Below are 16,691 nucleotides of genomic sequence, written 5' to 3'. Positions count from 1 at the left end.
TGGAAATTAGGTAGCCACTGGGGGGCTCCATTGAGGAGTTGTAAAGGTTTCATTGAATCTTTTTTTTTTTTGGTGGTGGGGGTTTGAACTCAGGGCTCTTTTACTGCTTGAGCCCATTCCGCCAGCCCTTTTTTTTGTGTGTGTTGGGTATTTTTTGAGACAGGATCTCATGATGTATTTGTTGGGACTGGCTTCAAATCTCTGCCTCCTGAGTAGCTAGGATTGCAGTCCTGAGCCACTGGCTCCTGGCTCATTGAATCTCTTCACTGGTGAATCATCCAAATACCATGAACTGGCATCCGTCAATTTATTTACTGAGCTTGAACTTATGATCTAAAGGCAGAAGATCTTGCAGACTTAAATTATGTCCTTTTAAATTTTCCTTCTTTATGGCATCTCTTAAGAGAACTTTGAATTTACATCAAAACCTGTTGTATTGGCAGTTCTCTGGAATGCTCAGTTTCTTGTCTTATGCTGTGATTAGCAGCCTTAATGGAAAACTTATAGTAATGGAAGTGACATAAGATCTGCAGTCCTTCATTTGTTCTCTGTCAAAGCCAGCATGTCATGACATCCAGTGGTATGCAAAGCTGTGGTAGCATAGAATGTTGCTTTACATCAGTTGCTTTGTACCTTATGTCACTGGGTGGAAGGTAGGACTGGGGTTCAGTATCTTTAAGATTAAAAGTCCTATTAAATGTTAGGCTAATTCTAATTTCATTTTACTTCCTCTAATTCAGGCTAAGTTTACTATATCTGTTTGCTCTAAGAGTGATGTTGAATTAGTTAATTTTATTTCTGTAACAGAAAGAGTCAGTTGAACCTTTTGAGTCCTAGAGACAACTATTAAGAATAGACATTTTGTGTGTGTAGGCTTAGAAATTTCTCCCCTTTATTTCCAGTATATTTACAATAACACATTACCATTTCTATTTCCAACTATTTAGGGAGAAATTTCAGTTTTAAAAATTCCTAAGCCATGTAGAAATATATACTCCCAGGCTATCTATGTTTTTGAAAGTTCTTAATGTCTCCTGGGAAGGTAGAAGAGTCTCAAAGAGGCAGCTCTGTTCCAAAGGAACACAATTTAAACACAAAAGAGATTGCATGTGTAAAAAGCCAAGTTGATTCTTTATTATGACATACCATTACACATTGAGGTACTATGGATTATTATACTGTGGACAACAAATAGAGCAACATGGGTAATAAGTAAAAAGGGAAATAAAGCTTTTCTGTTCTCCAAGGTGTGGTTGGTGGGAAGAATGTAAAGATATATAATGTTGCATGTACTGTCTCCCTGTTGTAGGTTGAGCTGTGTTTAGAGTGCATTGAATGGGCCAAATCAGAGAAAAGAACTTTTTTACGCCAAGCTTTAGAGGTATGTACTCACATTAGCACTGTTTCAGGTCTTTAGGCGTTAGTTAGACTTTGAGCGTAAGTTACGCCATTCTGATGAAAAGCATCTTCAACAACTGTATTACCCAGTCACTGAGAAATTATTGATAGTGGTCCCCAATTATGAGAATTTCTCTAGTTGAAGCTTTGAGACAGATTTGCTCTGTGGGGCTGAAAATAAGCAGCAACTTGGTAAAGTTATCAGTGAATCACTGGCCATGATAGACAATACAGGGGACTTGATCATTTGTTATACTGTGTTTGAGGTTATCATAAGAACAAGTATATTCAACAGTAACAGTTCTATGACTGTCAATCTTTTGATTTCTTTTTGTGGCTCCACCGTGCCCCCCCCCCCCCCCCCCCGCTTCCCCCAGCCACCCTTCTCTTCAATCAGTGCCTTTTCTCTTTCCTAGGCAAGACTGGTGTCTTTGTACTTTGATACCAAGAGGTACCAGGAAGCATTGCATTTGGGTAAGTAAACTGACAGAAATTAATAAGACATCTTAGCTAGCTAAATGAATGTATTCTAAACCTGACTATTCTTGCTAATTATCTATTAAGAATAGATGTAGATATTCTGTCTACATCTAAGAAGGATTTAAAGTGGCTTACATTTATAGAATGTGTCATGGTGAAGTGCATTTAAAAGTTCTGAGGAAGTAGGCAGGGTATATAGTGCAGTGGTAGAGTGTTTGCCTAGCAAGTGTGAGGCCCTGGGTTTGATCCCCAACATTGGAATAAAAAATAAAAAAAACCAAAATTCTTAGAAACTGCCTACAGTTAACTTGTTGATTTAGAAAACTAAAAGGTCAGTTTTTAAATTTCTTTAACTTTAGAGTGGTGAGATCCATTCCTTGAAATAGTTGATACTTTTTTCAGTGTGTTTCTGTATTTTATATATAGCACCCTGTTAAATCTCAGATTTATTAATTTATTTACTTTTGATGTGCTGGGGTTTAAACTCAGGGTCTTGTGCTTGCTAGGCAGGCATTCTACCACTTGAGCCACACCTCTAGCCTCAGATTTAATGTTTTAAATTACAAATGCCACATTTGCTATATCTGTTTGTAATTATATTTAAAATCTATTTTAAAAATTAAGAACTTGAGTGTAAATATTTTTGGAAGCTGAAGTGGGTTAGCAGAAAGCTTTCCCCTCTGTGGCTTTTGAACACTCAAAATCCTTCTCCACTGCTTGCTTTTTATCAATGTCAGTTTCATATGATTTAAACAAATAGTAGCATTAAAAAAAGCCAGCTTTATTGAGATATAATTCACATACCATAAAATTCATCCTTTGAAAGTATACAATTCAGTGTTTTTTAGTGCAACCATCACTATCTAATTTGAGAACATTTTTATTACCCAGAAAGAAGCATTATACCCATTAGCATTCAGTCTCTATTGCTCCGTTAATTCTTCACTCTCCCCCAACCCCTCACCGCCCCCATTCCCAGCAACCTCTAATGTAATATCTGTCTGTGTAGATTTGCCTATTCTGGACATTCCACATAAATGGAATCATACAGTATGTGGTCTTTTCTTATCCATTCACCAGTTAATAGCCATTGGATCGTTTCCCTTTTTTTGGTTATTGCGTAGACTGCTGTGCATAGGTTTTATATAGACCTGCTTTTTAGTATGTACCTAGAAGTAGGATTGCTGGGTCATGTGTAACTGTTTAGTTTTTTGAAGAGCTGCCAGGCTGTTTCCCAAAGTGGCTGCACTATTTTACATTGTCATCAGCAATATACGCCGATGTTCCAATTTTTCCACAACCTCATCAACTCTTATTTTCTTTTATTTTAGCCTTCTTCATGTATATGAAGTGGTATTTCATTATGGTTTTGATTCTTAATGACTAATGATGTTGAGGACCTTTACATGTATTTGTTGCTTTTTGGGGTTTTTTTTTGGTGGCGCAGAGGTTGAATGCAGGGCCCCACACTTGCTAGGCAGGTGTTCTACCACTTGAGGCACTCCTCCAACTCTTTTTCTGTTGATTTGTTTTTGAGATAGAATCTTGCCATATGCTCAGGCTGGTCTAGACCAAATAGCTGAGGATGACAGGTATGTGCCATGGTGCCCAGCCGTTGGCTGAGATGAGGTCTTTTTCTCTGGACCCCTAACCATAATCCCTCCCATCTCTGCTTTCCAAGAAGCTAGGATAGCCTTTTATTTTTTAATTATTTCTGGTTTTATTTTATTTTTTTCTAGATACAAATCTGTTACCAGGTCTATGATTCACAAATACTTTTCTCCATTCTCTGGATTCTTTTTTGAAAGTATATTCTTAATTATGATGGAATCCTGTTTATCTTTTTTGGGAGGAGACGATATGGGATTTTAACTCAGGGCCTCACACTTGCTAGGCAGGTGCTCTGCCACTCCTCCAGCCCTGTTTTTGTGTTGGGTATTTTCCAGATAGTGTCTCAAACTGTTTGCCCCAGCTGGCTTCAAACTGAGATCTTCCTGATTTCTGCCTCTCTAGTAGTTAGGATTACAGGTGTGAGCCATTGGCGCCCAGGTATCTTGTTTTTTCTTTTCTGTTATTGCTTATCCTGTTGGTATATCTAACCATTACCTAATCCAAGGTCACTATATATATATATATATATACTTTTTATGCTTTCTTTTAGAAGTTTTATAGCTTTAATTCTTACATTTATGTTTTGGATTAATTTTTGTATATGGTGTAATCTGATTGGCTTTGATACTCTCTTCTGAGATGGTGGGAAACAGTGTATTTAGAAAACACTGGCATGTCCAGAATCTTTTTTCACCCGGTGCTGAGAGTTGAATCCAGGGCCTTGCACATGCTAGGCAAGTGCTTTACAGCTGAGCTGTACCCCTAGCCCTTTCTTATTTTTGAGACAGGGTCCCTTTGTAGCCTAGGTTGGCCTTGAACTCTCAATTCTACTTCTTCTACCTCCCAAATGCTAGGATTATAGGCATGCACCACCATGCCCAGCTATCCAGAACACTTTACTTCCCCCTAGTGCCTGGTGTTTGTTTCTTTTGTTTTGCTTTTTTTTTTTTTGAGACAGGATCTTGCTATGTAGCCCAGGCTGAACCTCTCATCTTTCTGCCTCAGCCTTTTGAGTGCTAAGATTATAGATGTGTACCACCACACTTGGCCCCAGTGTTTCTCATATAGCCTTGTGGTTGCTGGACAGGGAGAGAATGAGTTCAAGTGTTTGGACTGGATAACTGGTATTAGCATTTTGTAGGTAGAGATTTCCACTGTATTTAAATGTTATGAATGAACTTATAGGGCTCTTGGACCCAGGGTTGTTCTTAGGAAGAAAGAAAGCTTTAAAAAGATGTCTGTTTCTCTTTTGGAAGATAGCATAGTAGAGGAAAACTCAGTCCTTGCATGTGCTCTAACAGTATCCTTTTTGAGTTCAGACAAGTTTCTTTGTCCTCAGATTTTATAGTATTAAAACTATTGCTAACCAAGGAATGTGTATATCTTTTACAGGTTCTCAGTTGCTGCGGGAGTTGAAAAAGATGGATGACAAAGCCCTTTTGGTGGAAGTACAGCTTTTAGAAAGCAAAACATATCATGCCCTGAGCAATCTGCCGAAAGCCCGAGCTGCCTTAACCTCTGCTCGAACCACAGCAAATGCCATTTACTGCCCCCCTAAGTTGCAGGCCACTTTGGACATGCAGTCAGGTAACACTCATAGGTATTCCTGGGATGTGTTTTCTTAGAATTCATCTCATCTACAGGTGGAAGGAACAGGGGCTGGGGCTGGAGAATATAACTGGCATATTTGGCTAAATCTTCCTCAAAGAAACCAGTTAGAAGATTGTCTTTCTAATCAGCTGTCCTCCTCCTATTAACTGCCTAAAATATACTAAACCACCCAGTTCTTAGAGCCATACCTTAGAGAGGTTTCACTTAGGTTCAGAAGTCTCCCTTTTAGTCACTTAATCAAAATGATAGTATTTCTCTTCAGGATTGGCCTAACCCATGTCTGTTAAGTCTTTGAGACCTTTGTAAAGTTTGTTGGATTTTTTTTTTTTTTTTTGGGTGGTACTGCAGTTTGAACTTAGGGCTTTGCGTTTGCAGAACTCAAAGTGGTAGGAGCTCTACCACTTAAGCCACACCTCCAGTTCATTTTGCTCTGGTTATTTTGGAGATGAGGTCTTATGTGCTATTTGCCTGGGCTGGCCTTGAACCTCAGTCCTCCTGATCTCAGCCTTTCAAGTAGCTAGGATTACAGGCATGGATTTTTTAAGAAAGACATCAGCTGGGTGTAATATGCAGCTTTCTTTTCCTTTTTCCCTCATTTTTTCTCTTCTCCCTCTCATCCCCTCCCCCACTTTCCAGGGTTCCATTATGTAGCCCTGGAAATCCTTAAACTTGCTATAACCCAAGTGTCTCTCAAATTTATGATCCTCTTGCTTCAGCCTTCCAAGTACGGGGATTATAGCCATGCAGCACCACACCTGGTGTTGGTATGTAACTTTCTGATGGAGTATGTGAATTATCGGAAGTTAGGACCTCATGGATTGACAGGTAGAATACTTTTTCTTGAATTCAGTTTGTTTTTTTTTTTTTCTTTTTACTGGAGGTATCATTAGTGAAAGAGTGAATTAGAGGCAGAAGACTAGTTTAAGCACTGATGTTACTATCTCATCTGTGAAAGATAATCCTTGTCCAACTTGCCTTGCCTCTCAGGGCTGTTGTGATCTAGGGTCAGATTTTCCTTGGTTGATATTTAGTTGTGCTGATTTCTAGGTACGTGATCTTGGGCATATTAATGTGTCTTTACCTTTAGCTCATCTTTAATATGAGAATATGTAATACGTAATGAGAAGTTGATACCTTCTCATAGAATTGTGAAAATTAAATGAGATGGTCAATGTGAAGCTCTTACCATAGTACCTAGTTTAAACCAAATATTGGTACTTTCTTTGAGCTACCACAAATATTCCCTTCTTTCATGGTCAAGAGGTGAACGTGTATCTTATTTTTCAAAGGAAAAAGAGGCCATCTCAATGTGAGTCCTCTTTTCTTTACAGAATTTGTATCACTGCCCATTTTTACCCCTTACCAAGAATATTCTTTCCATTTTTCCTTTTGTTCTGTTCTGTCTTTAAATTGTCTTTCCCTTTCTGTCAAACTTCTTGAAAAAGTCAAAAGGCTGTCCTTACTTTGTGTCTCTGACCTCTTGGACGAAATCAATAACTCCCTTATAATCTCACTCTGAGGGGGATTCAACCCTGTCAAACATCCTAGGCTTTTTTGACATCACCATCTTCTTGGTTCACTCCCTTGGTTAATATTTGTGGCCACATGTTGCTGTTTCCTTGTCCTTCAAACTGCCCCTTAACTGGATTTTTCTCGTTGCTTTCTTTGGTCTTCTCCCTTTCTGTTCTCTCCTGCTCATTCTAATTTTATACTCTCCCATGGCTTTACCTTCACAAACATTAATGGTCTGCTCTAGTAGCTTCCCTCTTGCTCAAATTCTAGATCTAGATCTCTAACTGCTTGAAGGACATACCTTGATATTCTGTCTCGACCTGACTTTTTTTTTTTTTTTAAGCATTACTGGGGTTTGAACTCAGGGCCTTAGGCTTGCTAGGTAGGCACTCTACCCCTTGAGCCACTCTACCAGCTCCTAATAATATCCCATCTTATTCTTAATATATCAGAAACTAAACTTACTACCCCACATATGTTCATTTTTGTATTTCATGTCTTTGTTAATGGTAATATTATTGGCTTAGTTGCTAAAGTTGGTCTTTGGAGTAATTCTGACTCCTTCTTCTCTGTTATTCCTCATACCCACTCATTTACCAGATCATGTTGATTGTGTCTCTGAATCTGCCCTTTTATCTATCTCTAGAAGTCACTGCTCTAATTCAGGCCCATCCCACTAGAATGGTCTTTTATTGGTTTAATTATCTCTAGTCACATTTTCTAATTCATCCTTTTCCTTTGGCTCCAGTGTCATTTTTTTTTTAAATTTCTTTTATTCATATGTGCATACAATGTTTGGGTTGTTTCTTCCCCCCGAGTGTCATTTTTCTGAAACACAAATCTGATCTTGTAACACTTTTGTTTAAAATTCTCCAGTGGTAGGTTCAATTCCCAATGCCTCTAAACAAAGCAAAAACAATAAATAAAACATAAAACAAAGGGGCTGGTGGAATGGCTCAAGTAGTAGAGTGCCTGCCTAGCAAGTGTAAAGCTGAGTTCAAACACCAGTATCACAAAACAAAAACAAAATAAGCAACAACAACAACAACAAAATAACAGAGAGTGGGCTGGGGATGTAGCTCAGTGGTAGAGTGCTTGGCTAGCATGCACAGGTGTTCAAACCCCAGCACTGTGAAAGAAAAAAAAAAAAAGCCCAATGGTTCTTCATTGTTCCCAACCTAAATGTTACTTTAACATGGCAATCAAAAGGAAATTATCCTTTCTTTTTCATCCTCATCTCTGGTTTCCAGTCCTAGTCACCAGACACTTTATATTCTCTGTGTGGTCCATGTTATGTTCTATTTCTGCATAGAACATGTTGTCTCTCTGCTTAAAATTCCCCCTTTCACTCTATTCCCATAACAAATTCTTATGCATCCTTCTGGATCCAGCTCAGATGTCTCCACTGCACCCTCTTTTGTACTTTCTTCTTTGCTTTTGAACTTCCCTAGCAAATGTATATTCTTATGTATACATTATGGTACTAATCTCCTTGTTTTTGTTTTAGTGATTATTTTTTCCACCAGAGCTCTTCAGGGCCTTTTCCATATGCACATCCTCCATTATAGATACCTGGTGGCTCTCATTAATGTGTTGAATGAGTGACAGTCTGTATTTTTTTGGTTGTACTGGGGTTTGAACTTAGGGCTCCATGCTTAATGCTTGCTAGGCATTGCTCTACCACTTGAGTCATTCCATCAGCCCTTTTTTGTGTTGAGTATTTTCGAAATAGAGTCTCTTGACTTTGGGCCTTGATCCTCCTGATCTCTGCCTCCTAAGTAGCTAGGACTAAAGGCACGAACCACCAGTGCCTGGCCCGGCTTAGTTTTTTGCTTTTAAAAATAAGCCTCACAGGCTAATCATACTATTCCTAGTGCTCATATTATCTCTGTTTACTAATGTCTTTGAGAAAACAACATATCAGCTTTTGGACCTTATTTTACTGTTTTTTTCTTGAGACAGGATCCCACTATATAGCCTAGGCTGCTTTTAAACTTGAAATTTTCCTGCCTCAGCCTCCTGATTATTGAGATTACAGACATATGCTACCATGCCTGACTCACTTTTCTTTTCCCACCAACCAAACTTATTTTGGATGTGGCCTGTTGTAGCTTTGTCCTGGGAGGGATGGTAAATGGGTGTGTCTCATTTAGTTGGGCAGCATTAATAGTTTGAAGAGTCTTGAGGGAGCTCTCTTTGGCCACAGAGAGGGCCACATTTTCCTCCAGGCTTCTCTAATTAAGAACTGTAGTTGATAAAGTATTTGATTTCTCTAGCCACAAAGTGGGAAGCTTTTTGGGCAGGGTAAAAGGGCTTAACTCAGTTAATGGTTAAGCCAGAAGTTCCCAGCTTGCATGATATTTGCCTCAAATTTGCTACAGGTGGGTTAAAGTTTTGCTAGCACATTGATTGGGCTCATGTATAAGTAGTTCATCCTATTACTCATCCTATTACATAAAGTATGCTAAGTACTTTATGTACTTTAATGTGAAGAGTGTTGGGAAAACACTGTGGTAAACAAATGGATCGGGCAGAGGTATGTAACTTCATAAGGAGTGGGAGAGAGGTAGAGCTATTTAAAGAAATGTGGAATGAGCTAGGTGTATGGCTCACTCCTATAATTTCAGCTACTTAAGGAGGCTGAGATCAGGAGGACTGAGGTTTGAGGTAAGCCCTGGCAAAATAGTTCACAAGACCCTTTCTCCAAAAATATTCAGAGAAAAATGAGCTGGAGGTATAGCTCAAGCAGTAGAGCATCTGCTTGGCAAATGCAAAGCCCTGAATTCAAACCCCAGACCCATCAAAAAAAAAAAAAAAAAGTATAGAATCTTAGGTCTTAGATGCCTCTGAAGCTGGAAAAAACTAATTTTTATGTTATTCTAGGTGATAGCATAGGCTGGAAAACAAAAGCAGATTTAGTCAAAGTTAAGCTGATTGGGAGAACCCATTGTCTAAACAGTAAGGGATTGGTGATGTGAATATGGTATCAGCCTAAAGAAATAACTGCTTAGCCATGTACAATTAAGTTTATGTATTTTGCATTATGTGAGATCTGTACACTGATTACTTCTAGGAAAAAAGCACATCCATAAATGACAAGTATTGAAAATGTAAATAAAAGATGTTGGGGTTCTTTGCCCTCATGAAAGCTGCCTTCATTATTTTTTCAGTGTAAAAATGTCATGCTTAGAAAATGTATTCAAGTAGTTGATGTTGTAGGTCATTCAGGCAGTTTAGGGATGTTTGAGTCAGCTCCCTGACCTGTGCAGGTGATGTCATGAAGGGTAAACATGACCTCTTTTCCAGTGGCTCCAGTGATTGAAGTAGGATGGTGGTAAGCATGGGGAAAGGTGGTTATACTGTGGTTTTTAGGATCCCCTTTGAGTGGGTCTCTGACTCCTTTGGGAATTCAATATTGTAATATGACATTGAGCTGAGAGGCCATACAGCCAGGTTGCAATCTCAGCTCTCTCTAGGTGGCTGTGACTGGACAGGTCCTTTATCCTCATTTGACCTAACCAATGAGTTGATACAGTTGGGCTAGATTTCTAAGGTTCTTTCCAGCTGTGACTTTTTTTTTAAAAGTGTTGAATATAATGTTTTTTCCAGCTCTGATCTTTTATAGTTCGTTCCATTATTGCATATGGTTCTTAATCTTTTCGTTTCAATGCTCAGGTATTATCCATGCAGCAGAGGAGAAGGACTGGAAAACTGCATACTCATACTTCTACGAGGCATTTGAGGGTTATGACTCCATCGATAGTCCCAAGGCCATCACGTCTCTCAAGTACATGTTGCTCTGCAAAATCATGCTAAACACGTAGGTGCACATTAACTCTGGAATATAAGAGTTCTAATCCTTTTAAGTCTATCTGCCATGGCACAGAAGACTTGAGCAGAGAATTTGGCCAATTTTATACATCAGCTATAGCCTCTGAGGCTGGTTGAGGTAAAGTGGGAGAATCAAACTAGCAAGCTTGCTAGTGTTTCAGATTCTGGGAGGCATATTTTAGAAATTCCCTTCCTTCCTAACCTGTCTTGGAGAATTCTGCTCATCGTTCAGATACTCTGTTCTCCAGGTGTTGAGCAACAGGACAGAAGTCAGGAAGTAGCTGACAGACCAGTGCCAGCCAATTTAGCTACCCAGAATGGGGAAGTTAGGGCTAAGAGAGATACTTGGAAAAATGGACTACAGAAAGTATAACAAGTCTTTTCATAAAGAATTGTACAGCTTAGAGGCATGACTAAAGCAGTAGAGTGCTTGCCTAGCAAGCGTGAAGCCCTGAGTTCAAACCCCATACCACCCAAAAAAAAAAAAAAAAAAGCTACAGATTTATCTAAATTCAATTGGAAATAAATAAAATATTGATTGGCTTATTGGATTTTTAAGCAGGAGGTTGTATTCGTTTACTTTTTCAGTACTGGGTATTTGAGCCTAGGGTCTCACACATGCTAGGCAAGTGCTCTATCATCTAAGCTTGTATCTCCAAGGGCTGTGTTTTTGTTTTTTTTTCCCCCCTTTTGTGGTGGTACTGGGGTTTGAACTTAGGGCCTCATGCTTGGTAGGCAGGTGCTCTACCACTTCAGCTCTACCTCCAGCCCAGGGTTGTGTTTTAGTAAGACCTGTTATACTGGGATTTGACTTGAACTTACTGTTCTGCCTCTTGGGTCTTTTGCCTTTGGTAGGTTCAGCTGGGCTTTCTTTTTAACTTTGGAGTTGGTTTCTTTTTTAAGTTTTCATTACTGAGCTTTGGCTTGGAATGAAGAAAGCCCAATTTCTGCAATGTGAGGGGCATTATAGGTTTAGGTGTTGAGGCTGATTTTTCCTATGAGGGAAGTCTTCACAGTGAAGTTCTGGTAAAAAAGAAATTCACCCAAACCCATACTTAGGATCATAACATCCTGGAGCCATTGACCAAGTATTTCTTTTTTTCTAGCCCAGAAGATGTCCAGGCTTTGGTGAGCGGGAAGCTTGCACTTCGATATGCAGGGAGGCAGGTAGGGAATACTGTGATTGCAGTTCCTCTTTGAGATCAGCTTGTTGTCAGTTTCATGATGTATGATGAGACCAGGGCTCTTTTCCCCTACCTGCTTCCATCCCTTAAGCCCATTCATTGTGTTTCCTGTTCTATTAAATGCTTGGCCTAGAAAGTCAACGTTTGGTGTTCTTATAGACATCAGGTGGTCTAAGGAACTTACAGAGATGAACTGTGGCATTTGCTGTGAGTTAGGTTGCACTTAGTTTTGACTAGAAGATCCTATCTTGCTAATTTTAACATGTGAAGAATATGACATCTTGATTCTCTGAGTCAGAAGCCTGGTTAGGTCTGGTGTTTTAGGGAGGTACAGAAACTAGATTTTGAGACCCACTCATATTTTCTGAGCTTACTACCTTTCTATTCATGCTTTGAGTTTTGGGTGTGGTACAAAAAGAGGCCTTTGATGGTTGATGGCCCTTTTTATGGTACTTTAATTCCCAAGTAGATGTAAGTGATTTTTCAGAGCAAACAGTTGTTACCTTTGTACTATCACCTTTGTACTTTGATTATCACTAGTTAAGTGAAAGTAATCTTACTGGATTTCAAGTGCAGTTGTTTCTAAACAACAGGAAGATTGGCCAGCTCACTGTATTGCTGGAGGAATGGCCACAAAAGATGGTTTCTTCCTTCTCTATAAGTGGCCCCAATTGGCTTTTCATATACAAAATTTTAGGGCAGCTTCTATTATGACCTCAAGAATGTTGGTTATTCCGAATTACACCTGCAAGCCGAAAAACTTACTGAAACTGTATTGCATTTGAACTTGGGACACTTTGTGGGGCTTTTTTTTTTTTTGGTGTGTGTGTCTGTGTCTGTGTGTGTGAGTGTGTAGTTTTGTTCTACTTTATGCATCCCCTTTGATGACACAACTACAGAACAACATCTGAGGCACCAACTCCAGGACTGGAGATTGAGACGGACACCCAAATTATTAAGACTGAAACTGCATTGCATATAAACTTGGAAGTTTTTTGGTTTTTTGTTGTTTGTTTTTTTTAATTTTCTGTTTTCCATTTTATTTTAATTCATTTTTATATATAGATATTTCTTTCATTTACTTATTTTTTATTTTTTTTTTTATCTTTGATTTTCAATCCTCTCTCTGTCTCTCTAATGTCTGTTCAGCTTACTGTCGATTAGTACACTAACACTCCCTGTTTATACCTTTGAAACTCTCTTGTCTGATACCTTGTTCTGCTTTCTCCCTCTTGTCTGTATATTTGTTTTCCCCTTTTCTTTAACTTCTTGCTTTCCATCTCAGCTCACCCTTCCATTCTAAATATTACCATTGTTATTATTACAAGTTAGACAATACTTAATTGCACACAGTACAGGGACAGTAACAACACCAAAGACAATGACGGGAAGACAGAAAAAACAGGGAAACCAGTTTCCCCACAGCAAAAAATTAGTACAGGAACCACAGGGGAATGAAGAGAACAGAAACTCAGATCCAGACTCCAACAAAATGAAGATAAACTATGCCAAAGGACCCAATGAAGCCCACAAGAATAATTTAAAAGAAGACATACTACAAGTACTCAATGAGAATTTTATAGAGATGATACTGGATAGGGTCAACGAAAATGTACAGGAGACACTCAAGAAATTCCAAGACAACAAAAATAGAGAATTTGAAAAAGCAAAAGAAGAAATAAAGGAAACCATAGAAGCACTGTATAAACACCAAAGTGAAAGAGAGAACACAATGAATAAACGGATAAATGAACTCAGGACAAAAATAGACAACATTAAAGAGGAAAACTGCCAGGATATGGAAAACCTCAGAAAAAAGAACGAAACAGAACTGCAAAACAAAACGGAAGGCCAATCCAGCAGAATAGAACAAACAGAAGACAGAATCTCAGAACTTGAAGATGAAATGGTAATTGAAGGAAAAACCGAAGAACTATTAATAAACAACTCAAGAGCTGTGAAAAGAAAATGCAAGAACTCACTGACTCCATCAAAAGACCAAACTTGAGAATCATGGGCATCGAAGAAGGAGAAGAGGTGCAAGTGAAGGGAATGCATAATATATTCAGCAAAATAATAACGGAAAATTTCCCAAATCTAGAGAAAGATATTCCCATACAGATGCAAGAGGCCTCCAGGACACCAAACAGACCAGATCAAAATAGAACTACTCCACGACATATCATCATTAAAACAACAAGTTCAGAAACTAAGGAAAGAATATTGAAGGCTGTAAGAGAGAAAAAACAAGTAACATACAAAGGTAAACCCATCAAAATCACAGCAGACTTCTCAACAGAAACATTAAAAGCAAGAAGAGCGTGGGGTGAGATCTTTCGGGCACTGAATGAAAATAACTTCAACCCCAGGATTCTCTACCCAGCAAAGCTACCATTCAAAATAGATGGAGCAATAAAAGTCTTCCATGATAAGCAGAAACTAAAACAATATGTGACCACAAAGCCACCATTACAAAAGATTCTGCAAGGGATCCTGCACACAGAAAGTGACACCCAACTTAACCATGAAAAGGCAGGCAGCACCAAACCACAGGATAAGAAAAAGCAAGACAGTAGAGAGTAACATCAAGTTAGGTACACACAATCAAACCTTCAAACAACTAAGACAACTAAATGGCAGGAATCACCACATACCTATCAGTACTAACACTTAATGGACTTAATTCACCCATCAAAAGACACCCTTTGACAAAATGGATTAAAAAAGAAGATTCAACAATTTGTTGCTTACAGGAGACTCATCTCACCGACAGAAATAAGCATATGCTTAGGATGAAAAGCTGGAAGAAGATTTACCAAGCCAATGGCCCCCGAGAACAGGCAGGAGTAGCAATACTTATCTCTGACAAAGTAGACTTCAAACCTACATTGATCAAACGAGATAAAGAAGGACATTCCATACTAATAAAAGGGGAAATAGACCAAAAGGAAATAATAATCATCAATCTGTATGCACCCAATTTCATCAAACATACCCTGAAAGACCTAAAAGCATATATAAACGCCAACACAGTGGTTGTGGGAGACTTTAACACTCCATTATCATCAATAGATAGGTCATCCAAACAAAAACTCAATAAAGAAATCCAAGATCTAAAATATGCAATAGATCAAGTGGACCTAGTAGATGTCTACAGAACATTTCATCCAACCTCTACACAATATACATTCTTCTCAGCAGCCCATGGAACCTTCTCCAAAATAGATCATATCCTAGGGCACAAAGCAAGCCTCAGCAAATATAAGAAAATAGAAATAATACCATGCATACTATCTGACCACAATGCAGTAAAAGTAGAACTCAACAACAAAAGTAAAGACAAAAAACATGCAAACAGCTGGAAACTAAATAACTCATTACTTAATGAAGAATGGATCATCGATGCAATAAAAGAGGAAATTAAAAAGTTCCTGGAAGTCAATGAAAATGAAAACACAACCTACCGGAACCTATGGGACACAGCTAAGGCAGTCTTGAGAGGAAAGTTTATAGCCATGAGTGCATATATTAAAAAGATTGAAAGATCCCAAATCAATGACCTAATGATACATCTCAAACTCCTAGAAAAACAAGAACAAGCAAATCCCAAAACAAATAGAAGGAGAGAAATAATAAAAATAAGAGCTGAAATCAACGAAATAGAAACCAAAAAAACCATACAAAGAATTAATGAAACAAAAAGTTGGTTCTTTGAAAAAATAAACAAGATCGATAGACCCCTGGCAAACCTGACTAAAATGAGGAGAGAAAAAACCCAAATTAGTAGAATCAGGAATGCAAAAGGGGAGATAACAACAAACACCATGGAAGTCCAGGAAATCATCAGAGACTACTTTGAGAACCTATATTCAAATAAATTTGAAAATCTAAAAGAAATGGACAGATTTCTAGATACATATGATCATCCAAAACTGAACCAAGAGGAAATTAATCACCTGAATAGACCTATAACACAAAATGAAATTGAAGCAGCAATCAAGAGTCTCCCCAAAAAGAAAAGTCCAGGACCTGATGGATTCTCTGCTGAATTCTATCAGACCTTTAAAGAAGAACTGATACCAACCCTCTTAAACTGTTCCATGAAATAGAAAGGGAAGGAAAACTGCCAAACACATTTTATGAAGCCAGTATTACACTTATCCCAAAACCAGGCAAAGACACCTCCAAAAAGGAGAACTATAGGCCAATCTCCTTAATGAACATTGATGCAAAAATCCTCAACAAAATAATGGCAAATCGAATTCAGCAGCACATCAAAAAGATTATTCACCACGACCAGGTAGGCTTCATCCCAGGGATGCAGGGGTGGTTCAGCATACGAAAATCAATAAACGTAATAAACCACATTAACAGAAGCAAAGACAAAAACCACTTGATCATCTCAATAGATGCAGAAAAAGCCTTTGATAAGATTCAACATCATTTCATGATAAAAGCTCTAAGAAAACTAGGAATAGAAGGAAAGTTCCTCAACATTATAAAAGCTATATATGACAAACCTACAGCCAGCATTATACTTAATGGAGAAAAACTGAAACCATTCCCTGTAAAATCAGGAACCAGACAAGGATGCCCACTATCTCCACTCCTATTCAACATAGTACTGGAATTCCTGGCCAGAGCAATTAGGCAAGAAGAAGGAATAAAAGGAATACAAATAGGTAAAGAAACTGTCAGAATATCCCTATTTGCAGATGACATGATCCTATACCTTAAAGACCCAAAAAACTCTACTCAGAAGCTTCTAGACATCATCAATAGCTATAGCAAGGCAGCAGGATATAAAATCAACATAGAAAAATCATTAGCATTTCTATACACTAACAATGAGCAAACGGAAAAAGAATGTATGAAAACAATTCCATTTACAATAGCCTCAAACAAAATCAAATACCTGGGTGTCAACCTAACAAAAGATGTGAACGACCTCTACAAGGAAAACTATACACTTCTGAAGAAAGAGATTGAGGAAGACTATAGAAAGTGGAGAGATCTCCCATGCTCATGGATTGGTAGAATCAACATAGTAAAAATGTCGATACT

The 16,691-nt window shown here is 38.3% G+C and overlaps 1 protein-coding gene across 1 annotated transcript in view; it reads left to right on the top strand.

Annotated features, from left to right (window-relative positions):
• Positions 1 to 16,691, top strand: part of Psmd11 (proteasome 26S subunit, non-ATPase 11) — a 37,957-nt gene that overhangs the window by 14,883 nt on the left and 6,383 nt on the right. The window contains exons 4-8 of the mRNA XM_020161500.2: positions 1,310 to 1,381; positions 1,815 to 1,872; positions 4,882 to 5,076; positions 10,288 to 10,432; positions 11,550 to 11,610. Of these exons, the coding sequence (XP_020017089.1) occupies positions 1,310 to 1,381; positions 1,815 to 1,872; positions 4,882 to 5,076; positions 10,288 to 10,432; positions 11,550 to 11,610 (531 nt within the window). The remainder of the gene's footprint in view (positions 1 to 1,309; positions 1,382 to 1,814; positions 1,873 to 4,881; positions 5,077 to 10,287; positions 10,433 to 11,549; positions 11,611 to 16,691) is intronic.

Source organism: Castor canadensis, chromosome 11 (genome assembly GCF_047511655.1).
Source record: "Castor canadensis chromosome 11, mCasCan1.hap1v2, whole genome shotgun sequence".
NCBI lineage: Eukaryota > Metazoa > Chordata > Mammalia > Rodentia > Castoridae > Castor > Castor canadensis.
Note: the sequence above shows the minus strand (reverse complement) of the source record. Positions and strands in the feature narration are given on the sequence as shown.